General features: G+C 64.2%; 1 protein-coding gene across 4 annotated transcripts; it reads right to left on the reverse strand.

Moving 5' to 3' along the window:
• Window positions 1-1,241: 1,241 nt before the first annotated feature.
• EMID1 (EMI domain containing 1) lies at window positions 1,242-17,199 on the reverse strand. Of its 4 annotated transcripts, XR_009819907.1 has the most exons (16): window positions 16,986-17,199; window positions 13,259-13,372; window positions 13,048-13,151; window positions 9,380-9,466; window positions 9,203-9,264; window positions 8,939-9,056; window positions 8,150-8,248; window positions 7,868-8,005; window positions 6,734-6,820; window positions 6,596-6,639; window positions 6,417-6,470; window positions 6,235-6,279; window positions 6,088-6,132; window positions 5,256-5,340; window positions 3,900-3,990; window positions 1,681-1,764 (listed from the first exon to the last, which is right to left on the reverse strand). XR_009819907.1 is itself a non-coding variant. In XM_062009963.1 (15 exons), exons 1-15 carry the CDS (start codon window positions 17,144-17,146, stop codon window positions 1,649-1,651), a joined length of 1,356 nt encoding a protein of 451 aa, XP_061865947.1. In that variant the 5' UTR covers window positions 17,147-17,199; the 3' UTR covers window positions 1,242-1,648. The 4 variants fall into 4 exon arrangements, 3 of the variants coding, with proteins under 3 accessions (XP_061865947.1, XP_061865946.1, XP_061865944.1); XM_062009963.1 differs by lacking the exon at window positions 3,900-3,990 and having other exon boundaries at window positions 1,242-1,764; window positions 13,259-13,369; XM_062009962.1 differs by lacking the exon at window positions 3,900-3,990 and having other exon boundaries at window positions 1,242-1,764; window positions 9,380-9,463.
• Window positions 17,200-25,299: the final 8,100 nt, after the last annotated feature.

Here is a 25,299-nt window from a genome sequence, read left to right on the forward strand (position 1 = left end):
CCCTGAGCCTGCCCAGCTCACACCTCCCGGGGCCTGTAGCCCCCGCATCACCCGGCCCAGCCCCCCGCGGCCCCCCGGCAGCGCCCACGGCTGCCCCTTGCCCGCCCCTTGCCCCCAGCAGCCCCTCAGGTGCCCCCTTGCCCCAGCAGCCCCCCAGGTACCCCCTTTCCCCCAGCAAGCCCCCCAAGTTGCCTCTTGCCCCAGCAGCCCTCCCAAGTACCCCCGTTTCCCCCAGCAGCCCCCCAGGTGCCCCCTTGCACCAGCAGCCCCCTCAAGTACCCCCCCGTCCCCCAACAGCCCTCCAGGTGCCCCCTTGCCCCCAGCAGCACCCCCCAGTTGCCTCTTGCCCCCAGCAGCCCCCCCAGGTGCTCCCCTTGCCCCAGCAGCCCCCCGAAGTACCCCCCTTGCCCCCAGCAGCCCCCCAGGTGCCCCCCTTGCCCCCAGCAGACCCCCAAGTACCCCCCTTTCCCCCAGCAGCCCCACTTTCTCTCTTGCCCCCAGCAGCCCCCCCAAGGTGCCCTCTTGCCCCCAGCAACCCCCCCCAGTTGCCTCTTGCCCCCAACAGCCCCCCAGGTACTCCCCCTTGCCCCCAGCAGCCCCTCCAAGTACCCCCGTTTCCCCCAGGAGCCCCCCAGTTGCCTCTTGCCCCCAGCAGCCCCCCCAGGTACCCCCCTTGCCCCAGTAGCCTCCCCAAATACCCCCCTTGCCCCCAGCAACCCCCCCCCCCAGTTGCCTCTTGCCCCCAGCAGCCCCCTCAGGTACCCCCCTTGCCCCAGCAGCCCCCCCAGGTGCCCACTTGCTCCAGCAGCCCCTCCAGGTGCCCCCTTGCCCCCAGCAGCCCCCCCAGGTGCCCCCTTGCTCCAGCAGCCCCCCCAGGTATCCCCCTTGCTCCAGCAGCCCCTCCAGGTGCCCCCTTGCTCCAGCAGCCCCCCCAGGTGCCCACTTGCTCCAGCAGCCCCTCCAGGTGCCCCCCTTGCCCCCAGCAGCCCCCCCAGGTGCCCCCTTGCTCCAGCAGCCCCCCCAGGTGCCCCCTTGCTCCAGCAGCCCCTCCAGGTGCCCCCCTTGCCCCCAGCAGCCCCCCCAGGTGCCCCCTTGCTCCAGCAGCCCCTCCAGGTACCCCCCTTGCCCCAGCAGCCCCCCCAGGTGTCCCCTTGCCCCAGCAGCCCCCCCAGGTGTCCCCCTTGCCCCCAGCAGCCCCCCAGGTGCCCCCTTGCCCCAGGGTGCCCAGGGATGCCACAGGCCACGGCTTCAGAGGCGTTTAATGACCTGGGGGGGTCTCAAAGCAGCGGGACCAAGCGCAGGGCACAGCGAGACCCTTCCCCACCACCCCCCCCAGCCCCTTTGGGGAGGGACTGAAACCCCCCCAGAGCTGCACAGCGGGGTGGGGGCAGAAAAGGGGCAGTGGGGGGTCCTGGCACCTCGTTGCCCCCCTCACCTCGGTGGGGGGGTGTCAAGCAGTAGAATGGGGGGCACAGCGTGGGGAGGGGCCGGTGCCGTGCCACCGGCTCTAGCACCAGGAGCCCCGGGGGGGGCAGTGGAGGGGGGGCATGGAGAGGAGGGGTGACCCCCATCCTGCCCCCACCCCAGGGCCATGCTCCTGCCCATGCCAGCACGGTGGTGGGCACAGGGAGAGGGGTGCCAGGCCCTGTCAGTGCTTGGGGAGGGTCACGATGCGATACTGGGGGTGGCCGCTGCCACGTTTGCCACGGGGGGGCCCGGGTGCCCCTGTGCCAGGGGGGCTGCTGCCCGAGCCAGGCTCTGGCTCTGTGAGGGGAGGAGAGAAGAGAGGTGTCAGGAGGTTGTGGGGTGCCCCACATCCCCCCCACTCCCCCCCAAAGTCAGTGTAGGGAGGGGAATCCCCTGCCCCATGGGAATGGGGTTTGTTGCTCCCTGCCTCTCCCAATGCCTCTGGCTGTCCCCAGGGACCCGTGTGGTGTGTTGGCACCCTGGGACTGGACTGGGGGCAGGACATGCAGCCCCCTGAGCTGGCACCCTGCCTGGCACCCCCACAGCTGGGGACCCCCCCTGCAAGCAAGCACAGCTGGAAGTGGGGGGAGAAGGGGGCAGAGGGTAGGAGGCACTGGCATGGCAGGGGCTGGGCACTGGGCGCTCCCTGGGACCAAAGAGGGGGTCCAGGAGCTCCTCAAGATGCTCCAGGAGCTGCCTTGGTCCATGAGGGTCTCCTGAGAACCTTGGGGAGCTCCAGGGTCTCCCCTGACCCAAGAGGGTCTCCATGGGTGTCCATCTCAATTCAAGAGGGTCTCCATGACCCTGGGGGGCTCCTGGGCCTCTCTTGGTTCCAGAGGGTGTCCCTTGGCTTGAGGAGGACTCCATGGTTCTTCCTTGACCCTTGGAGAGCTCTGAGGTTTCCCTTGACCCAAGAGCATCTGCATGGTCATCTCTCAATCCAAGAGGGTTTCCATGGTTTTGCCTTGACCCTTGGGCTGCTCCAGGGTTTGCTTTGACCCAAGAGGGTCTCCATGGTTGTCCCTCTGAATCCAAGAGCATCTCCATGGTCATCTCTCAATGCAAGAGGCTTGTCCATGGTTGTCCCTCTTAGTCTAAGAGAGTGTCTGTGGTTGTCCCTATCAATCCAAGGTCTCCATGGTCTCCCTTGACTCTTGGGGAGCTCCAGAGTTTCCCTTGGCCCAAGAGGGTCGCCATAGTCATCTCTCTCAACCCAAGAGGGTCTCCATTGTTGTCCCTCTGAGTCTAAGAGCCACCATGGCTGTCTCTCTCAATCCAAGAGCATGTTCACAGTCATCCCTCAATGCAAGAGGCTGTCCATGGTTCTTCCTTGACCCTTGGGGAGCTCCAGGGTTTCCTTTCACTCAAAAGCATCTCCATGGTCATCTCTCTCAATCCAAGAGGGTCTCCATGGTCATCACTCTTAATCTAAGATGTCTCCATGATTGTCCCTCTCAGTGCAAGAGCATCTCCACGGTCATCCCTTGACTCCTGGGGAGCTCCAGGGTTTCCTTTGACCCAAGAGGGTCTCCATGGTCATCACTCTTAATCTAAGATGTCTCCATGGCTGTCCCTTTCAATGCAAGAGCATCTCCATGGTCATCCCTCCATGCAAAACACTTGTTCATGGTTTTTCCTTGACCCTTGGGGAGCTCCAGGGTTTCCTTTGACCCAAGAGGGTCTCCATAGTCATCTCTCTCAACCCAAGAGGGTGTCCATGGTCATCTCTCTTAGTCCAAGAGTCTCCATGGTTGTCCCTCTCAATCCAAGAGGGTCTCCCTAGTCATCTTAGTCTAAGATGTCTCCATGGCTGTCCCTTTCAATGCAAGAGCATCTCCATGGTCATCCCTCAATCCAAGAGAGTCTCCATAGTCATCTCTCTCAACCCAAGAGGGTCTCCATGGTCATCACTCTTAATCTAAGATGTCTCCATGATTGTCCCTCTCAGTGCAAGAGCATCTCCACGGTCATCCCTTGACTCCTGGGGAGCTCCAGGGTTTCCTTTGACCCAAGAGGGTCTCCATGGTCATCACTCTTAATCTAAGATGTCTCCATGGCTGTCCCTTTCAATGCAAGAGCATCTCCATGGTCATCCCTCAATCCAAGAGGCTGTCCATGGTTGTCCCTCTTAGTCTGAGTCTCCATGGTCATCCCTCAACTCTTGAGGAGCTCCAGGGTTTCCTTTGACCCAAGAGAGTCTCCATAGTCATCTCTCAACACAAGAGAGTCTCCATAGTCATCTCTCTCAACCCAAGAGGGTCTCCATGGTCATCTCTCTTAGTCCAAGAGTCTCCATGGTTGTCCCTCTCAACCCCAGAGGGTCTCCATGGTGTCCCTGAGCCCTGGGGGGTCTCCAGGCCCGTGCCCCAGGTGCTGCAGCCCGCTGTGTGCCTGGCTGGTGCAGGGAGGGGGGCAGGAGGCAGGGTGGTTACCTGGCCAGGTGATGGCTTCCAGCAAGGTGACCCTTGTAGCCAGGAGCTCCAGCCGGGCCTGCTGCCGCAGGAGGGTTGGGAAGCTACTGGCCTGGGGGAGAGTGAGAGAGCAGAGCAGAGCGTGGCGTGGCAGGGGGGGCACAGCGTGGCAGGGGGGGCACAGCAGGGGGGCAGCAGGGGGTGCCAGGTCTTCCAGGAGGCTGCCAGGGGGCTCCTGTGGCCCCAGGGGGGTGTGAGGGGCTCAGCCATCCCCATGGGTCCAGGAGAAGGGGGATTGGGGGAATGGATCCATTGCCCTAAGGATGCTCCACCATGCCATGGGGTGGGTGATGGCATCACAGCCCCCAGCCTCACCCCAAACAGAGGGGAAGGGGTGTCATGGGACCCTCCTCACCCCAAACATAAGGGATGGGGAGCCATGGGACCCTCCTCACCCCAAATAGAGGAGAAGGGGTGCCATGGGACCCCCTCCGACCCAAACAGAGGAGAAGGGGTGCCAAGGGACCCCCTCCGACCCAAACAGAGGAGAAGGGGTGCCAAGGGACCCCCTCCGACCCAAACAGAGGAGAAGGGGTGCCAAGGGACCCTCCTCACCCCAAATAGAGGGGATGGGGTGCCAAGGGACCCTCCTCACTCCAAACAGAGGGGATGGGGTTCCATGGGATCCTCCCTACCCCAAACAGAGGGGATGGGGTTCCATGGGACCCTCCTCACCCCAAATAGAGGAGAAGGGGTGCCATGGGACCCTCCTCACCCCAAATAGAGGAGAAGGGGTGCCATGGGACCCCCTCCAACCCAAACAGAGGAGAAGGGGTGCCAAGGGACCCTCCTCACCCGAAACAGAGGAGAAGGGGTGCCAAGGGACCCTCCTCACCCCAAACAGAGGGGAAGAGGTGCCAAGGGACCCTCCTCACCCCAAACAGAGGGGAAGAGGTGCCAAGGGACCCTCCTCACCCCAAACAGAGGGGATGGGGTGCCAAGGGACCCTCCTCACCCCAAACAGAGGGGATGGGGTGCCAAGGGACCCTCCTCACCCCAAACAGAGGGGAAGAGGTGCCAAGGGACCCTCCTCACCCCAAACAGAGGGGATGGGGTGCCAAGGGACCCTCCTCACCCCAAATAGAGGGGAGGGGGCACCATGGGACCCTCCTCACCCCAAATAGAGGGGAGGGGGCACCATGGGACCACCCCCCACAGCTCCCTGCCACCACCCAGCCAAAGGCCACCGTGCCACCATGGAGCCCTGGGGACCTTCCAGTGGGGTTGGGGGGTCACCCCACAGCATGGGGGGGAATCACTCTGAGGGGAGGGGGTCCCCATCCCTTCCCATGGCCCCCCCAACACCCACCTACTCACCATAGAGCCCAATCATTGTTTCCAAGATTAAAACCCTCTCTGCTAGGATCTTGAGAGCCTCCCGGAGCTGGTGCAACCCTTCCCCCTGGGGACAAGAGGCAGGGGCTGAGGGGGGCTGGGGGCACCTCCCCTGGGCTGGGGCACACGTGCTGGGGTCCCCCCCCCACCCACCAGCACCTCCTGGCACTGGGGAAGGAGGGGGGTACCTGGGGAGGGGGGATCTGAGCCCACCCTGTGCCTCCAGCACAGCTTTGTGCCCTCCTCAGTGTGCTGGGGGGGTCTCAGTGCCCCAGATGCAGTGGGGAGGGCAGGGGGGACCCCCCATGGGGGTGCCAGGGACCACATATGGGGCACTGGGCACCTCTGGGTACCCCCAATGCCATCATTGGGGTCTCAGGCATGAAACATGGGGCATTGGGCACCTGTGAGGGACCCTCAGGACCACCAGTGGGGTGCCAGGGGTGAGATGTGAGTGTGGGTCACAGCTGGGGACCCTCCTCATGCCATTTTTGGGGGTCCCAGGGATGAAATGTGGGCACCAGGTACAACCAGGGACCCCCATGGCCAGGGACAAGGTTTGGGACATCTATGGTGACCCCCCCAGTGCCCCCACTGGGGTCCCAGGGATGAGACAAGGGGCACTGGGCACCTGTGGGCACCCCCCAATGCCATTTTGGGGACCTCAGGGATGAAACCAAGAGCACTGAGCACCTCTGGGGACCCCCAAATGCCACCAGTGGGGTCCCACGTTGGGGATCCCATGCATTGGGGGGTCCCCCCCCAGCACCCAGGAGTGACCCACCCCTCTCATCATGCCCCCCAAGCCACTCACCCAAGTGCCCCTCTCTCCTGGCTCCCCCCTGGGGCCTGGCTCACCCTGAAACACAGAGAGCAGAGGAAGGGGGGTGGGGAAAGTGGGGGGCAGCACCCACAGAAGGGGGGTCCCAACCCAGGGAGGGGTCCCAACCCACCAACATACCTGTGCCCCATCCTGGCCTGGGCTGCCTGGGTGGCCCTGGGGACCCTGGAGTTGGGGGGGAACAACCCCTGAGCACCCAGGGGGTGGGCACAGCCACATCCCCCTCCATGGGAGATGCTGGGGGACCCCCTCCCTGACCCCCTCCCTCCCCCCCGAGACCCCAGCTCGTGGCCCAGACTCACCCTGGCTCCCTTCTGCCCGGGGGGGCCGCTGGCACCCGGTGCCCCAGCTCTGCCCTGGCCAAGCACAGGGACAGGGACAAGGGGAGGGGGCATCAGTTGTGGTGAGGGGGGGCAAGGGAAGGAGTTGGGGTGTGTGGGGGGGTCAACCCACCCTGTGCCTCCCCCCCTCCAGCACTTACATCAGGTCCTGGGGGGCCAGGTGGTCCTGGGGGGCCAGGGGGACCTGTAAGGGCAAAGGGGGCAGAGCTGAGCTCAGGCCTGGCAGTGCCCAGCCATGGGGCACCCCCACGGTGGTGCTGGGGGTGGGGGGCACTCACCCATGGGCCCCACAGGCCCCGGGGGTCCAATGGGCCCCACCATGCCCACGGTGGCTTCAGGGAAGGTGTTGGAGAGCAGAGAGTCCCCTGAGGGGCAACACAGTCCCCAGGGGCTCCCAGCACCAGCTGGCCTGGCAGGATCTGGCCATGCTGCCCCCCAGCATGGGCAGTGCCCCCCCACACCCCCCTGCCCACCCCACTGACCCCCCTCAAGGTGGGCTGGGGTAGGGATGCTCTGCCACCCTGCAGCCCCCCCCCCCCCAGTCCCCATCTGTGAGGTCAGCCCAGGGACCCCCACCCCAGCCCCCCCAGCCCAGGGGACCCCCACACTGCAGCCCAAGGGACCCCCAAACTCCAGCCCAGAGAACACCCCCCTCCAGCCCAAGAGACCCCTCCAGCCCAAGAGACCCCCCCAGCCCAGCCCAGGGGACCCCCAAACCCCAGCCCAGGAGACCCCCCAACTCCAGCCCAAGGGACCCCCACACTCCAGCCCAGGGGACCCCCAAACCCCAGCCCAGAGGACACCCCCCTCCAGCCCAAGGGACTCCCCCAGCCCAGCTCAGGAGCCCCCCAGCCCCCCCAGCTCAGGAGACCCGTACACTCCAGCCCAAGGGACCCCCACACCCCAGCCAAGGGGACCCCCACACTCCAGCCCAAGGGACACCCTCCTCCAGCCCAGGGGACTCCCCCAGCCCAGCTCAGGAGATCCCCACACCCCTGCCCAGGGGACCCCCAAAGCCCTGCCCAGAGGACACCCACCCCCCCAGCCCAAGGGACACCCCTGAAGCCCAGGCGACCCCCACACCCCAGCCCAGAGGACACCCACCCCCCCAGTCCAAGGGACCCCACTAACTCCCCCAGCTCAGGAGATCCCCCAGCCCAAGGGACCCCCCCAGCCCAGCTCAGGGGTCCCTCACACCCCAGCCCAGAGGACACTCCCCCAGCCCAAGGGACACCCCTGAAGCCCAGGGGACCCCCACATCCCAGCCCAGGGAACAATCCAACCCCCCAGCCCAAGGGATCCCCCCCAGCCCAGCTCAGGAGACCCTCATTCCCCAGCCCAAGGGACACCCCTGAAGCCCAGGGGACCCCCAGCCCAGCCTAAGGACCCCCCCCAGCCCAGCCCCCCCTTACTGGGCTCAGCTCTGTGGGGTATCAGTGGCCCCACAGGGGCTGGGGGCCCTGGGGGCCCGGGGGGGCCGGGTGACCCCTTTTCCCCAGGGACCCCCCTGGCTCCATCCCGGCCTGGTGGTCCTGGGGGCCCTGGGGGCCCTGCAGGGAGGAAGAGGAGGGTAAAGATGAAGGGGTGCCCAAGGCTGTGCAGCTGCTGGAGCCTTCCTGAGCCCCCCAGATCACTGCACAGCCCCCTAAGATGTGGCTGCCACGAGGTGGGGGGGAAGGGGGGACCCCACTCACCCACTGGCCCCGTTGGGCTCTTCACCCCAGGGACAGCCACTGGCCCCCATCCTCCTGCCTCTGCCTTGGGGCTGGGGGCACCCCACGTCCCTGGTGTCCCTGCAGCCAGGCAGCACCCTGAGAGCAGCCCCCCTGGGCACCTGCCCCCCCCCACCCCCCAAATCCCCACGTGGGCACTGGGGCAACGGTGCCACGGGGTGTGGGGAGAGGGGGAAGCAAGGGGACACACACAGACACACACAGAGACACAGACATAGGGACACAGAGACACACACACACAGACATACAAACACACACAGACAGACATACAGACACACACACAGACACACACAGATACAGACAGACAGACACAGACACAGACAGACACACAGACATACAAAGACACACAGACACACACACAGACACAGACACACAAACACAGACACACACAGACACACAGACATACAAACACACACAGACAGACATACAGACACACACAGACACAGACACAGATACACACAGACACAGACACACAGACACACAGACACACAGACACACAGACACAGACACACAGACACTGACACACACACACACACACACACAGACACACAGACACAGACACACAGACACAGACACACACACACACACAGACACACAGACACACACACACACACAGACACACACACACACACACACAGACACACACACACACACACACAGACACAGACAGACACAGACACGGACACAGACACAGACAGACAGACACAGACACACAGACACAGAGACACAGACACAGGCCAGCAGCCTTACCCTCACCCCCAGGGCTCCCACGGGCAGCTGGAGACCCCCAGAGCTGCCCAGGCTCCGTGCCCCTGCCCACTTTGGCTACTGGGGAGCTGGGGGCTTCAGCCACCGCCAGCCTGGCCACCTGGCAATGAGATGGCAGGGTTGAGGGGGGTCACAGCAGTGGGGTGACCCCCACACCCCCACACACAGGCTCCTGCACCCCTAGGGGGGGATGCCCAGCCCCAGGGGGATGCCCAGCCCCAGGGGGTGCCACAGTGGGGGTCTCACCTGTGCCTCCAGGGTGGCAAGTCGGGCTGTCAGCTCCCCAACATGGCTGCAGTTCAGGCACCCTGAGGAGAGGGGTGAGGGAAGGGTTAAATGGAGGGCAGCCCCCCTTCTTTCTTCCCCCCCACACCCCCAGCGGTGGGGTGACCCCACACTGCCCTGGCTGGGGCAGGGACCCACCTGAGAAGGCCGTGGGGCGCAGGGGGGGGCGGCGGGGGGCAGCGGGGGACCCCGTGTCCTGCAGGGTGAGCGTGGGCTGAGGCTCTGCTGAGGGAAAAGGGGGGTCAGTAAAGTTGGGGGTATCCCCTCAGGGTGCATTGAGTCCAGGGGGAGACCCTTCTCCCTGCACCAGCTGTTTTGGGGTGAAGGGCTCCTGCTGCTGCCCCATCCTGGGTGAGCCTCAGTGTCCCAATGCCCCCCAACCATGGCCCCAGGGCACATCCCCTCCAAAGCCACCCCTGGCTCCCATGTAGGACCAACCAGCTCCCCCAAACACACCCCAAACCCCTCAGCCAGACCCCCACAAACCCCCCATAACCACACACCACAGCCCCCCCAAACCCCTCAGCCAGACCCCCCAAAACCCCCCATAACCACACACCACATCCCCCCCAAACACACCCCAAACCCCTCAGCCAGACCCCCCAAACCCCCCCATAACTACACACCACATCCCCCAAACACACCCCAAACCCCTCAGCCAGACCCCCCCAAACCCCCCATAACCACACACCACATACCCCCCAAACCCACCTCCTACCCCTCAGCCAGACCCCCCCAAATCCCCCCCATAACCACTCACCACATCCCCCCCAAACCCCCCCATAACCACACACCACATCCCCCCCAACTTACCCCATAGCCCTCAACCAGACCCCCCAAACCCACCCCATAGCCCTGAGCCAGACTCCCCAAACCCCCCATAATCACACACCACATTCCCCCCAGACCCCCATAACCACACACCACATTCCCCCCAAACCCCCCCATAACCCTCACCCAGACCCCCCATAACCACACACCACATTCCCCCCAAACCCACCCCAAAACCCTCAGCCAGACCCCCCCATAACTACACACCACATCCCCCCAAACCCCCCCATAACCCTCACCCAGACCCCCCATAACCACACACCACATCCTCCAAACACACCCCAAACCCCTCAGCCAGACCCCCCCAAAGCCCCCCAACCACACTGCAGATGCCCCAACACCCCCCAGCCTTCAGCTGGTCCCTCTCAATCCCCCCACAATCCTGAACCCCGTCCCTCAAACACCTCCCATGGCCCTCAGCCAGTTCCCCCCAGTGAGACCCCCTCCCCAGTCTTGGTTCAGGGGGTGGGTGGCCACATTCCTGGGGTCCCTTCCCCCTTGGGGACAGCAGGAAAGGGGGGTTCTTGTGCCCTCTTGTGCCATGTGCCCCCCCACCCCTCTGCCACCCCACCCTGGCTGCAGGGCACAGCCTTAAACAGGCCCAGATGTGGGGCACGTGGCCAAGCATGCACAGAGGAGGAGGAGGAGCAGCTCCAGAGCCCCTGTGGCAGCTGTCCCACAGGCCCTCAGAGCCACCCTGCTGCCCCCCACCCTGGGTGCCACTGATCTCCCATCCCCCATGTCCCACAGAGCCAGGGAACCCAGAGCTGAGGGGGCAGGGCAGAGGGAAGAGGAGGATGTGGGTGCTGATGGGGACAAAGAGCACCCCTGCACAGGCACAGCCACACACACACCCACCTGGAATGTCCATCCATCCCCCATCCAGCCATGGGAACACCCACCCAACATCCATCCCTCCATCCCCCCACCCACATGGAACATCACCCCTCCATCCCTTGACACAGAAGAACCTCCCTCCCTCTCTCCATCCACACACAGGAACATCCCCTGACCCATTCCTCTGTCCCTCCACACAGAACACATCCATGCCTCGCTCTACTCACGTAGAGGACCAGCCCTCCATGCCTCTATCCTTCCATCCCTCCATCCATCCCTCCCTCTGTCCATCTATCCCTCCTTCCATCCATCCATCCATCCCTCTGTCGCTCCATGAATCCCTCACATAGAACATTCATCTCTGCAACCTTCCATCCCTCCTTCCCTCCCTTCATCCCTCCTTCCCTCCATCCTTCCATCCCTCCCTCCCTCCATCCCACCCTCCATCCCTCCTTCCCTCCATCCTTCCATCCCTCTCTTCATCCCTCCCTCTCTCCCTCCATCCCCCCCTCCTTCCAACCCTCCTTCCATCCATCCATCCATCCATCCATCCATCCATCCATCCCTCTATTGCTCCATGAATCCCTCACATAGAACATTCATCTCTGCATCCCTCCCTCCCTCCATCCTTCCATCCCACCCTCCATCCTTCCATCCCTCCCTCCCTCCATCCCACCCTCCATCCCACCCTCCATCCCTCCTTCCCTCCATCCTTCCCTCCTTCCCTCCATCCCTCCCTCCATCCTTCCATCCATCCATCCATCCCTCTATTGCTCCATGAATCCCTCACATAGAACATTCATCTCTGCATCCCTCCCTCCCTCCATCCCTCCTTCCATCCCTCCCTCCCTCCATCCTTCCCTCCCTCCCTCCATCCATTCCTCCATCCATCCATCCCTCTATTGCTCCATGAATCCCTCACATAGAACATTCATCTCTGCATCCCTCCCTCCCTCCATCCCTCCTTCCATCCCTCCCTCCCTCCATCCTTCCCTCCCTCCCTCCATCCATTCCTCCATCCATCCATCCCTCTATTGCTCCATGAATCCCTCACATAGAACATTCATCTCTGCATCCTTCCCTCCATCCTTCCCTCCCTCCATCCTTCCCTCCCTCCATCCTTCCCTCCCTCCATCCCTCCCTCCATCCTTCCATCCCTCCCTCCATCCCTCCCTCCCTCCTTCCCTCCCTCCCTCCCTCCATCCCTCCCTCCATCCTTCCCTCCCTCCATCCTTCCCTCCCTCCATCCCTCCCTCCATCCCTCCATCCCTCCTTCCCTCCATCCTCCCATCCCTCCCTCCATCCTCCCATCCCTCCTTCCCTCCATCCTCCCATCCCTCCCCCCATCCTTCCATCCCTTCCTCCATCCCTCCCTCCATCCCTCCCCCCATCCTTCCATCCCTCCCTTCATCCCTCCCTCCCTCCATTCTCCCATCCCTCCTTCCATCCCTCCTTCCCTCCATCCTTCCATCCCTCCTCCATCCCTCCTTCCATCCCTCCCCCCATCCTTCCATCCCTCCCTTCATCCCTCCCTCCATCCCTCCCTCCCTCCATTCTCCCATCCCTCCTTCCATCCCTCCTTCCCTCCATCCTTCCATCCCTCCTCCATCCCTCCCTCCATCCCTCCCCCCATCCTTCCATCCCTCCCTTCATCCCTCCCTCCATCCCTCCCTCCCTCCATTCTCCCATCCCTCCTTCCATCCCTCCTTCCCTCCATCCTTCCATCCCTCCTCCATCCCTCCTTCCCTCCATCCTCCCATCCCTCCTTCCCTCCATCCTTCCATCCCTCCCTCCCTCCATCCTTCCATCCCTCCTCCATCCCTCCCTCCCTCCATCCTCCCATCCCTCCTTCCCTCCATCCTTCCATCCCTCCCTCCCTCCATCCTTCCCTCCATCCCTCCATCCCTCCTTCCCTCCATCCTTCCATCCCTCCCTCCCTCCATCCTTCCCTCCTTCCCTCCATCCTCCCATCCCTCCTTCCATCCTCCCATCCCTCCTTCCATCCCTCCCTCCCTCCATTCTCCCATCCCTCCCCCCATCCTTCCATCCCTCCCTCCATCCCTCCCACCCCCGTGCCCCGCGCCCCGCGCCCCCCCGCCCGCGCCCAGCGGCGCAGTGTCCCCGCGCCCGGCTCGGACCTGCGCGGCAGCTGGCACCGCTGTGCCCGGGGCAGCGCCTCCACTGCAGCGCCGTCACCGTCCTGTAGCTCAGCCTGTACAGCGGCCTCAGCACGGCGCGGTAGCTGCGGGCACAGAGCGGGCGGCGCTCCCACAGCCGCCCCCAGCCCCTCGTGGCCGTGAGGGGTGGGCACGGCGGGTGCCCGCTGCCCAGGGGTCCCGGCGCCCTCACCTGCCCCTGCTGCAGCCCGGGGGCCAGCGGCAGCCCTGGAACACGCGCTGCAGGACCGTGCCGTTCTGCACGGGGCACGGCACCGTCCTGGTCACGGCGTAGGGGCACCAGCTGCTGCAAGGGAAAGCGCCGACGTGCCCAGCGCTGCCCAGGGGGGCACCGAGGGGCTGCCACACGGGCTGCCACCGCCTTGCAGGTCTCCTCATCCCGTCCCGGGGGGGCTTGCCCCCTCATCCCAGCCCAGGGGATGCTGTGGAGCTGCTGGAGGTGACAGTGCCATCCTGGGTGTCCCTCTACCCCATCCCAGGGGGTCAAGCCCCAAAAATTGCCCTGCCTGGGGCACACTGTAGGGATGATGCCACACTGCATGTTCCCTGCACCCCATCCCAGGGGGTCTCTCCCCCCAAATTGCCCTGCCTGGGGCACACTGCAGGGCTGGCAGAGGTGACAGTGCCACAAGGGATGTTCTCTCACCCCATTCTAGGGCATCCTACCCCCCAAATTGCCCTGCCTGGGGCACACTGCAAGGCTGATGCCACCCTGCATGTGCCCTGCACCCCATCCAGGGGGTCAAGCCCCCCAAATTGTCCTGCCTGGGGGATACCACAGGGTTGGCAGAGGTGACAGTGCCACAGGGGATGTTCCCTCATCCCATTTTAGAGCATCCTACCCCCCAAATTGCCCTGCCTGGGGCACACTGCAAGGCTGGTGCCACCCTGCATGTGCCCTGCACCCCATCCCAGGGGGTCTCTCCCCCCAAATTGCCCTGCCTGGGGCACACTGCAAGGCTGATGCCACCCTGCATGTGCCCTGCACCCCGTCCAGGGGGTCAAGCCCCCCAAATTGTCCTGCCTGGGGGATACCCCAGGGCTGGCTGAGGTGACAGTGCCACAGGGGATGTTCCCTCATCCCATTTTAAAGCATCCTACCCCCCAAATTGCCCTGCCTGGGGCACACTGCAAGGCTGATGCCACCCTGCATGTGCCCTCCACCCCGTCCAGGGGGTCAAGCCCCCCAAATTGTCCTGCCTGGGGGATACCACAGGGTTGGCAGAGGTGACAGTGCCACAGGGGATGTCCCCTCACCCCATTCTAAAGCATCCTACCCCCAAATTGCCCTGCCTGGGGCACATTGAAGGGCTGATGCCACCCTGCATGTGCCCTGCACCCCATCCAGGGGGTCAAGCCCCCCAAATTGCCCTGTCTGGGGGATACCCCAGGGCTGGCAGAGGTGACAGTGCCACCCTGCATATCCCTCCTATTCCATCCCAGGTGGTCCTGCCCCCCCCGAATTACCCCAGGAGATGCCCACCCCCAACTTTTGGGGTGCCCACCATGATGGTGATGGGGGGAATGCAGCTGGGGCCTCACATTCCTGCCACATTCCCCACCCTGCCCCTGGAGCATTGCCCAGAGCCCCCCCACGCCCCCAGCCCACCCCACACAAAGGCTCCTTTCTTCAGGCGCCCGCCTGCCTCACGCCAGCTCCCCGTGCCAGGCTCTGCCCACCCCCCCTGCCCCTTCCCCCTCGCCTCAGTTTCCCCCCTGCAGAGGGAGGGGCCGCCAGTGCCACCGCAGGGCAGCTCCAGCCTCCGGGACTGTGCAATTTGGGTTAAAAGCCGTGGATTTAGGGCTGCACAGCCCCTGCGAACGAGGGGGGCGGGGAACAGAGGGCACCGCGGCGGGAGGGACAATTGTTTGGGATGTGCCCGGGGGGGTGGGCACGGCAGGGTGGCACAGGGCTTTCCGGCTGGGCAGCCTCCCAGGCAGGCGCCGTGCCAGGGCCACGGAGGCACGGATGCTGGGGTGACAGCCCCTGGCACCGCAGCCCCTCGCCCTGCGGCTGGCACGGGGGGGGGCGTTGGGATGCAGCTCTCCCCGTCCCAGGGGGGATGGAGGGGGGTGAGGGTGCAGCGGCGGTGCCAACCCCATCTGTGCCAGGTGCCCGCGGGGCTGGGGATGCGTCCCGGCCCGTTTTGCCTCCGTGGCTGGCACAAGGGAGGATGGGGGGGGGCTGCTCTCCCGGGGAGAGGGGCAGGAGCTGGCGGGCACCGGCGTGCCAGGGCTCGTATAGCCCAGCCTGACCCAGCCCACCCTGGGCTCTGCTGCCGGGGCATGCACATGCTCCTGGGGGCACAGCCCACCTTGGGGGTGGCTCTGAAGCCCATGCACATGCTCCTGGGGGCACAGCCCACCTTGGGGTTGGCTCTAAAGCCCATGCACATGCTCCTGGGGGCACAGTCCACCTTGGGGTTGGCCCTGAAGCCCATGCACATGCCCCTGGGGGCAAAACCCCCTTGGGGTTGGCTCTGAAGCCCATGCACATGCCCCTGGGGGCACAACCCACCTTGGGGTTGGCTCTGAAGTCCATGCACATGCTCCTGGGGGCACAGCCCACCTTGGGGGTGGCTCTGAAGCCCATGGACATGCTCCTGGGGGCACACCCCCCCTTGGGGTTGGCTCTGAAGCCCATGCACATGCCCCTGGGGGCAAAACCCCCTTGGGGTTGGCTCTGAAGCCCATGCACATGCCCCTGGGGGCAAAATCCCCTTGGGGTTGGCTCTGAAGCCCATGCACATGCCTCTGGGGGTAAAACCCCCTTGGGGTTGGCTCTGAAGCCCTTCCCTTCCCCAAAGCAGCCTGTTGGCTCCGTGCCACCCTGCTCGGGCTCGGGGGAGCCCCAGCCACGCGTTAGCCCAGCGAGAGGGATGGGGTGGGGGGCTCAGGGGATGCCAGCATGGGGTAGGGTGAGGGGATGAGGGGATGAGGGGCAAGGTGCCAAGGCACTGGGGGCTTCCTGGGCTTGGCTGGGAGGGGAAGGGGAAATGAGGCAGCTTCTGCCCGTCGCGCGGTGGAGCCGAGCGGAACCGGGAGGTCCCGGCAATCCGGTGCCGGAGCCACGGCCAGAGGCAAAGATTTCCTGTAAACAACCCCCCCAGAGCCCCCCCAGCGCTCCCTGGGCACGGCACTGTGGGACAGAGACCGCCACACAGCCCCCCAAAGTGGGCAGAGGGCTGTCCCAGCCCCCAGCACCTCCCAGGGCTGGGCAGGATCCTGGGGCCGGGGCTGCTCGCTCTTGCAGTCCCAGTGTGCCCAGGCGGCCCCAGTAGCCCCAGTATAACCCAGTACCTTGCTAGGCCTGGTAGGTCTGATAAGCCCAGCAGGGATGCTGGACCTAGAAAGTCCTGTGAGCCCCAGGAATCCCTCAGGAACCCCCTTGTTAGCCCGAGGACATCCCAGTCATCCCAGTAACCCCCATCCCCAGGAAGTCCTGCTAGACCAATAACTGCCCAGAAAGTCTTACTGGCCCCAGTAACCCCCAGCCCCAGCAGCTCCTGCTACCCCTAGTGAGCCCCAGTAAATCCTACTGGCCCCAGTATGCCCCAGCAGCCTCCAGCTGTAGCATCCCCAGTAACACCCCTGCAAGTCCCAGTATATCCTGCTGCTGCCCCAGTATCTCCCAGTAAGCCTCAACAGCCCCTCCCTCAGCCATTGCAGCCCCAGTAGCCTCCCTGTAAGTCCCAGTATCCCCCAGTAAGCCCTGGCAGCCCCTGCCTTGCCACCCCCAGCAGCCGGTACCCCCCCGGTACCCCAAACCTGGTTCTCCCTCCCCCCGCCCGGTGCCCACAGCCCCCCGGTACCCAGAGCCCCCCGTGCCCATCGCTCGCATCTCCCCCTCACTCCGTGCCCCGCTCTCCCCGTGCCCAGCGCGCCGGTGGTGGCGGTACCTGCGTGCGGGGGATGGCAGCACGGCCGGGCTCCAGGCGGCGGCGGCGGGCAGCAGCAGGAGCGGGAGCAGGAGCAGGCAGCAGAGGCAGAGCCCCGGGGCTGCGGGCAGCGCTGCGGGCAGCGGGGGGCAGCGGCAGAGCCCCCGGGCACGACTCGCCATGCCGCTGCGCTGGGCCCGGCCACCGGCACCGGCACCGGCCGACAGGGATGGGAGGAGGAGAGATGGAAGAGGAGGGATGAAGGAGGAGGAGGGATCCCCCCCCCGCTCCACCACTAACCCCTCCCCGCCGCCTTCCGCCCCGCCAGCCCGCGAGTCCCGCCGGCGGCACGGACACGGGTGGAAGTGGGGGGCAGAGCTGTGGGGGACGCACGGACTGGCCCCAAGGTCGAGGGCTCAGAGGAGGGAGAGGGCAGGATGCGGGGATGGAGCCCGGTGCGGGCCCGTGAGAGTGCCCACGCGTGTGCGCGGCGCCGGGTGTGCGCGGCTCTGTGTGTGCGCGGGGGTGCACACGCGTGTTTCTGCGTGAGCTGGGACACGTGTGTGCGTGGGTACATGTGTGCACGGCTGCGTGTGCATGGGCACACACCTCTGTGTGCTTCAGTGCATGCAGGGCTGCACACACAAGTGTGTGTGTGTGCATGGATGCACGTGTGTGTGTGTGGATGGATGTACATGTGTGTGTGTGCATGGATGCACATGTGTGTGTGCATGGATGCACGTGTGTGTCCCTGTGTGTGTGGATGCACGTGTGTGTGTGTGTGTGTCCCTATATGTGCATGGTTGCATGTGTGTGTGTGTGTGTGTGCATGGATGCACATGTGTGTGTGTCCCTGTGTGTGCATTGATGCATGTGCATGTGTGTGCATGGATGCACGTGTGTGTGTGTGTACATTGATGCATGTGCATGTGTGTGCATGGATGCACGTGTGTGTGTGTGTACATTGATGCATGTACATGTGTGTGTATATGGATGCACGTGTGTGTGTGTGTGTGTGTGGATGTACGTGTGTGTGTGCATGGATGCACATGTGTGTCCCTGTGTGTGTGTGTGGATGCACGTGTGTGTGTGTGTGTGTGTGTCCCTATGTGTGCATGGATGCACATGTGTGTGTGTGTCCCTATGTGTGCATGGATGCACATGTGTGGTGTCCCTGTGTGTGCATGGATGCACACGTGTGTGTGCGTGGATGCACACGTCTGTGTGTGTGTGTGTGTGCATGGATGCATGTGTGTGTCCCTGTGTGTGTGTGTGGATGTACATGTGTGTGTGCATGGATGCACGTGTGTGTGTGTGCATGGATGCACATGTGTGTCCCTGTGTGTGTGTGGATGCACATGTGTGTGTCCCTGTGTGTGCATGGATGCATGTGTGTGTGTGTGCATGGATGCACACGTGTGTGTGCGTGAATGCACACGTGTGTGTGTCCCTGTGTGTGTGTGCATGAATGCACATGTGTGTGTCCCCCTGTGTGTGGATTGATGCATGTGCATGTGTGTGCATGGATGCACATGTGTGTCCCTATGTGTGCATGGATGCACATGTGTGGTGTCCCTGTGTGTGCATGGATGCACATGTGTGTGTGTCCCTATGTGTGCATGGTTGCATATGTGTGTGTGTGTGTGTGTGTGTCCCTATGTGTACATGGATTCATGTGTGTGTATGTGTCCTTTTGTGTGCATGGATGCACATCTGTGTGTGTCCTTGTGTGTGCATGGATGCATGTGTGTTTATGTGTCCCTTTGTGTGCATGGATGCACATCTGTGTGTATCCTTGTGTGTGCACGGATGCATGTGTGTTTATGTGTCCCTTTGTGTGCATGGATGCACATCTGTGTGTGTCCCTGTGTGTGCATGGATGCATGTGTGTGTATGTGTCCCTTTGTGTGCATGGATGCACATCTGTGTGTGTGTGTGTCCCTGTGTGTGTATGGATGCATGTGTGTGTGTCCCTGTGTGTGCATGAGCACACACACACATGTGAGCTTCTGCATGTGCTGGGGCACATGTGTGTGTGTGTCCATGCTCATGTGTGTACATCTCTGCACGTGCATGGGCACACCCATGTATGTGGCTACATGTGTGTGTACATCTGCATGTGCATGGGCACACAGCTGTGTTTCTGTGTGTGCACACAAGTGCTTGTGTGTGTGTGTGCACATGGATCACACATATGTGTGTCTAGATGTGCCCCTACATGTGCATGGGCACACACTTGAGTGTATGCATGAGTCACACACGTGTGTGCATGGATGCATGTGTGGACACATGCATGGGCACAGGTACATGTGTGTGCACAGGCACACAGCTCTGTGTGCATCTGTGCATGCATGGGACATGTGTGTGCATGCACATGTGTGTGTTGCTGCACAGCTGGGTGTGCATCTGCCTGTGCACGAGTGTACACGTGTGTGTGCACATCAGTGTGTCCTGGTGCCCACACACTGCAGGTCTCTGCACACACACATGTGTTTGTGTGTGTGTGTACATCCTCCTGTCTGTCTGGGGCTGTTCTTGCAGCTCTCTTCCATGTGTGTGTGTGTGTGTGTGTGTGTGTGGTCCCTGTGTTGGGCTGTGCAAGCAGGCTGTGGGTGTGCATGGGTGTGTGTGGGTGGTCCCTGCCTGGGCTGTGGACCCTACAGGCAGCGTGTCTGGCTGGGATGGCTGTGTCTGGGGACATGTCCCTGCACCAGGCAGGACCCCCCACCTCTCTCCTCTGGGAGCCCCCTGATCAAGGCTGTCAGCACCCCCCACCCTGCCCAGGGGATGCAGGCACTTGGGTGGTTGCCCTCAGCCCATCTGTCAACCCCCTGTGTCCCTTCCCACAGAGTCAGCTGGGAATTTGGGTGCCTGGAACCCCCCACTCAGACAGGGGTTGGGGTGTGCATGAGAGACCTGTGCTCTGCCCCTGCCCCCCACCCCAGCACGGGGAGAGCCCTGGAAGGGCAGGAGCTGGGTTTGGGGAGAGTGGCCAAGCAGAGCAGGACTCTGGGATGAAGCAGATGAGGGAAGCACCCATGGAACCCCCCGCCCACGGGTGCCACCTTCATCTGGGCAAGGGGTAAATGGGGAGTGGGCTGCACTGGGGGGAGGGGATGCACCCCCAAAACACGCACCCACAGTCGGGGACCCACTGCCCCGACTGGTGTCAGGGAGCTCTGCAGCCCCCCGGCTGGCAGCCACCCCCTTGGTGGGCAGAGCGGGGGTTGTCCCCAAAGCCCTCCCCGCCCCTCCGCCCCGCCCGGCCCCCGCCGTGTCCTTGTCCCTTGCTGGGACGTGCCGCCGACCCTCGTGGGTGCTCGGAGGGAGCCGAAGGTCGCTCACGCTCCTCCTCAGCCTAAACAAGGGGCCGGCGGGGCCGTGGGCAGGGGGCGGGTGGGCATCGCACCCCCTGAGGCACGGGTGTCCCCCACACCGGGTGCCCACGCTGGGGATGGAGCTGGGCTCCCGTGAGGGCTCAGCGCCGGCAGGATGGGTCCCACTTGCCTTTGGCAGCCCAGGGGCTGCAGGCACTGGGGTACCCCACTGTGCCCCCCAAAGTAGGGCAGCCCCCCTCCAGCTGCACCCTGAGGGCTGCCTCAGGCTGTCTCCAGCCCAGAGCTGAGCACACAGGGCCCAGGTTTGTCCCCACAGCTCCCCTGGGGGACCCATCCCAGCCCTGCTGTCCCCTCACCCTGCCTGATGGCTTCATTCCCTCCAGGGCTGCTCAGGTGAGTTTCAGACTGGCTCCAGCTCCCTGTGCCACATCCCAGGTCCTCATGTCACAGCCCAGCTCTGGATCTACACCAGCTCCATGTCCCTGCCCCAGCTCCCAGTCCCCACAACAGCTCCCTGCCCTGTCTCCAGGTCCCTACCCTGTGTCCCCATTCCAGCTCCATGGCTTCATCCCACATCCCAGCTCCATGGCTTCACCCACATCCCAGCTCCATTTCACCCACATCCCAGCTCCATGGCTTCACTCACATCCCAGCTCCATTTCACCCACATCCCAGCTCCATGGCTTCACCCACATCCCAGCTCCATTTCACCCACATCCCAGCTCCATGGCTTCACCCACATCCCAGCTCCATTTCACCCACATCCCAGCTCCATGGCTTCACCCACATCCCAGCTCCATGGCTTCACTCACATCCCAGCTCCATGGCTTCATCCCACATCCCAGCTCCATTTCACCCACATCCCAGCTCCATGGCTTCATCCCACATCCCAGCTCCATGGCTTCACTCACATCCCAGCTCCATTTCACTCACATCCCAGCTCCATGGCTTCATCCCACATCCCAGCTCCATTTCACCCACATCCCAGCTCCATGGCTTCACCCACATCCCAGCTCCATGGCTTCACTCACATCCCAGCTCCATGGCTTCACCCACATCCCAGCTCCATGGCTTCACTCACATCCCAGCTCCATGGCTTCATCCCACATCCCAGCTCCATTTCACCCACATCCCAGCTCCATGGCTTCACCCACATCCCAGCTCCATGGCTTCATCCCACATCCCAGCTCCATGGCTTCACTCACATCCCAGCTCCATTTCACTCACATCCCAGCTCCATGGCTTCATCCCACATCCCAGCTCCATTTCACCCACATCCCAGCTCCATGGCTTCACCCACATCCCAATTCCATGACTTCACCCACATCCCAGCTCCATGGCTTCACCCACATCCCAATTCCATGGCTTCACTCACATCCCAGCTCCATGGCCTCATCCCACATCCCAGCTCCATTTCACCCACATCCCAGCTCCATTTCACCCACATCCCAGCTCCATTTCACCCACATCCCAGCTCCATGGCTTCACTCACATCCCAGCTCCATGGCTTCATCCCACATCCCAGCTCCATTTCACCCACATCCCAGCTCCATGGCTTCATCCCACATCCCAATTCCATGACTTCACCCACATCCCAGCTCCATGGCTTCACCCACATCCCAGCTCCATTTCACCCACATCCCAGCTCCATGGCTTCACTCATATCCCAGCTCCATGGCTTCATCCCACATCCCAGCTCCATTTCATTCACATCCCAGCTCCATGGCTTCACCCACATCCCAGCTCCAGCTCCTTGCCCTGGATCCATGTCCCCAGTGCCATGGCCTAGGCAGGTACCAGGGCTCCAAGCTGAGCTTAAGCAAGGCCCTTGGGCCAGAGGACTGTGGGCACTAATAGGCCATAATTGCCCCAAAACCCTCGGGGGTTTTTGAGGCAATTATGGCCTATTAGTGCCCCCAGGTCCCTGCCCTGTGTCCCCACCAGTGTCCCCAGCTTTGCATCTCCCAGACTATCTCTGACTCCTTGGCTCTGCAGACAGCAATGCCTTCCCAGCCTGGCTCCCAGCAAAGCATGGGGCACACTGAGATGGGGACAGGCTGCTGCTGGGGGTCACAGAGCACACACCACCACCCCCCCAGGACCCCCACCCCTGCCTAAGGCATGGCATAGGGTGCCAGCCCTCAGCTCCATCTGCCTCAGGGCCGGCTCCTGCATGAGACCTGGTGCAGCTCATTGCATGGATGGGGCTCTGGGGATGGGAGTGGGGGGCTTGTCCCCATGCTTCACCCTGCTCAGTCCCTGCCTGGCCCTGGGGGTGGGTGCTTGGGGCAGAGACTCTGCTCAGCTGGGACCCCCCAAGGTGCCACCCCTGGGTGCTGAGGCCACTGAATGTCACTGTGAGGCCACTGTGGCCATTGCTGCCTGGTCCCTGGCCACTCCCAGCACAAGCCCTTGTCCCCAGTGGTTCTGCAGCCCATGAGTGTCCCTTTGCCACTTTGGGGGTGTGGGGATGTGCCAGAGCCCAGGAGGAGCAACCTCTCTTTCCCCTAGATCTGTCCCCAGTCTGTCACTCCATGGGCATGGCCTCAGTGACAACCCCTCTGTCCCCAAATCAGTCCCCAAGTCTATCACTCAGGCAGGACTCAAGTGACAACCCCTGTCCCCAAATCTGCCCCTTGGCAGGCAGAGCCATGAGCTGCTGGGCCCAGGGGGTGGTGATGGTGGCAAATGGGGCAGATGCTGGGGTCCCCCCATGGCTCAGAGCCTCCTGCCACCTCCCGTGCCTCAGTTTCCCCACGGGGCTGAGAAGGAAGAGGGGGTGTGTGTCCCCTGCAGCCCCTAGCTCTGTGTGTGTGTGTGTGAGCTCAGGCACTCTCCTCTCTGCCCCTCCTGTGTGCCCATGCCCAGGCCTGTGGCTGCCACTGCCCTGTCCCACGCTGGGTGCAGGGTCCTGGTGCATGTGTTGGGTGCCCAGTGTCGACCCCCAGTGTGGCAGAAGGCCCAGTGCCCAGTGTGGGTGCACACATGGCTGGTGCACTCCATGCCAGGCTGGGTGCCCACAGCAAATGGGTGCCCCTAGGCTGGGTCTAGGCTGCCCCCAGGCTGCCCCTAGGCTGGGTGCTGGCGCTGGGTGCCCATCCCCACCGCAGCTCCCCAGTCCCCTACCAGCACCAAACGCACGCCAGCACCCTGCTGCGGGTACCGAGTGCCAGGGAAGACCCCCGGTGCTGCTCCTCTGTCCCCTCCCGCGTCCCCCGTGCGTGCCACCCGCAGCGTGTGCTCGCTCCCCGGCCCCGAGGCGTGCGGGGATACATCCCGGCGCGGGTGCCCGGTCCCGGTGCGGGTGCCCGCGCGGCCGTGCGCGCCGCCGCCGCTGCCCGTGCCCGCCTGGCGCTGGCGGAGCTGCCGCCGCCCGGCCCCGCTCCCGGTGCGGCTGCGGGTCCCGCTGCGGCTGCGGCTGCCGGAGGTAGCGGCGCGGGGCGCGGGCGATGCGGGGCGGCCGCGGCGGGGCGGGGGGCGGCGGGGAAAGCGGCGGGGGAAGGGGCGGGCGGGCGGCGGCGCGACCGTGCAGCGGGATGCGGGAGCGGGGAGCGGGGGGCTGGCGGCTGCCGTGCGGCGGGCGGGACGGGCACCGTGCGGCGGGGGCTGCCCCGCACCGGGGGCTGCCCGCACCGGGGGTCGGGCCTTTGCGTTTGGCATCCCCCCCCCGCATCTCAGCGCCCCCCGCCCGCGAGGAGCCGCGTATTGGGAGGATGAGGCGGGGGGTGAAGGGGGGGGAAAGGATTGGCACGGGGGGTCGTCCCTACAACCAGAGGGCCTGGGGTTGGGGTGAGGGTCCTCCCAGGCGCTCGGGGTCACGGGGGTGCACACGCGTGTGCAGGGGTGCGGGTGTGCGTGTGCACCGCGCGCGCGCGCGTGTGTGTGTGCGTGTCCCGTGGCGCGGGGGGGGGCGCGGGGGGCTGTTGTTGTCGCGCTGCCGTGAGTCCCTGTGTCTGTGTGTCTGTGTGTCTGTGTGTCTGTGTGTCTGTGCCAGCGGCTGTGCCCGTGCCCGTGCGTGTGTCTCGGTGCCTGTGTGTGCTACAGCAGCTGTGCAGCGAGATCCCCCCCTCCCCTCTCCACCCTCCCCGACCCCCCCCCATCCCCCGTGGGGCTGCCGTGGGGAAGCGAGGGGCTGTGCTGGGCAGCGGGGAGGGGGCAGCAGAGGCCTGGGATCACCCCGAGCCCAATGCCTGCAGTGCAGATCATAAATCAGCCGCTGCTGGAGCGGGCTCGGGGGGCCACAGGTTCCCTGGCACCCTGACCCACCTGGGCACGGAGCCACGCAGCTCCCCGGCTTCGTGGGGCTCCCAGCAGCCCCCTGGGGCTGTGAACAGGGTCACTTGTGTCCCCCACACCCCCTCCTTGTCCCTGCTGTCACGTTGGAGGCCAGCAGCCGGCCGGGGCTGGCAGGCAGCCCACGCTGCCAGGGCTGCGGGCACAGCGGCCTCGCTGCCCGCTGGCCCCGGGGGGGACAATGGGGAGGGTCTCCCAGCTGCCACCTGCGTGGCAGTGCCCAGTGGTGACCAGCACCGTGGCCCTGTTTTGCAGGTGACACTCCCCTTTGTCTGGGGGAGCAGCGGGGACAGCCGTGGAGCCGCCGAGGACACCGGCTGAGCGCTGGGACACGAGGAGGAAGAGGAGGAGGGGGGTGTCTTGGGGACTGCACCTCTGTTGTCTGTCCCCAGCACTGCCAGCCAACACAGCCCAGGGGGGTCCTGCTGGCTTTCTGAGCCCTGCCAGAGCCATGGGGAGGAGGAAGGGCTGAGGAAGAGGTGTTGGATGATGGATGGTCCCAGCCCAGTGCAGCAGCCCCAGGAGAGTGGCATCAGGCAGACTGGGGACCTCAGGGACCTGGCTGGCAGCACCCACCTCTGCAGAGCCCCCCAACATCGGCCCTGCTGAGCTCCACAGCCCACAGCAGCCGGGAAGAGGATTCAGAGGGGCTCCGGCTGAGCCCCCACGTCCCTGTGCCAGGGCTGAGCCACTGTGCCCCCAGC

Source organism: Colius striatus, chromosome 17 (assembly GCF_028858725.1).
Source record: "Colius striatus isolate bColStr4 chromosome 17, bColStr4.1.hap1, whole genome shotgun sequence".
NCBI lineage: Eukaryota > Metazoa > Chordata > Aves > Coliiformes > Coliidae > Colius > Colius striatus.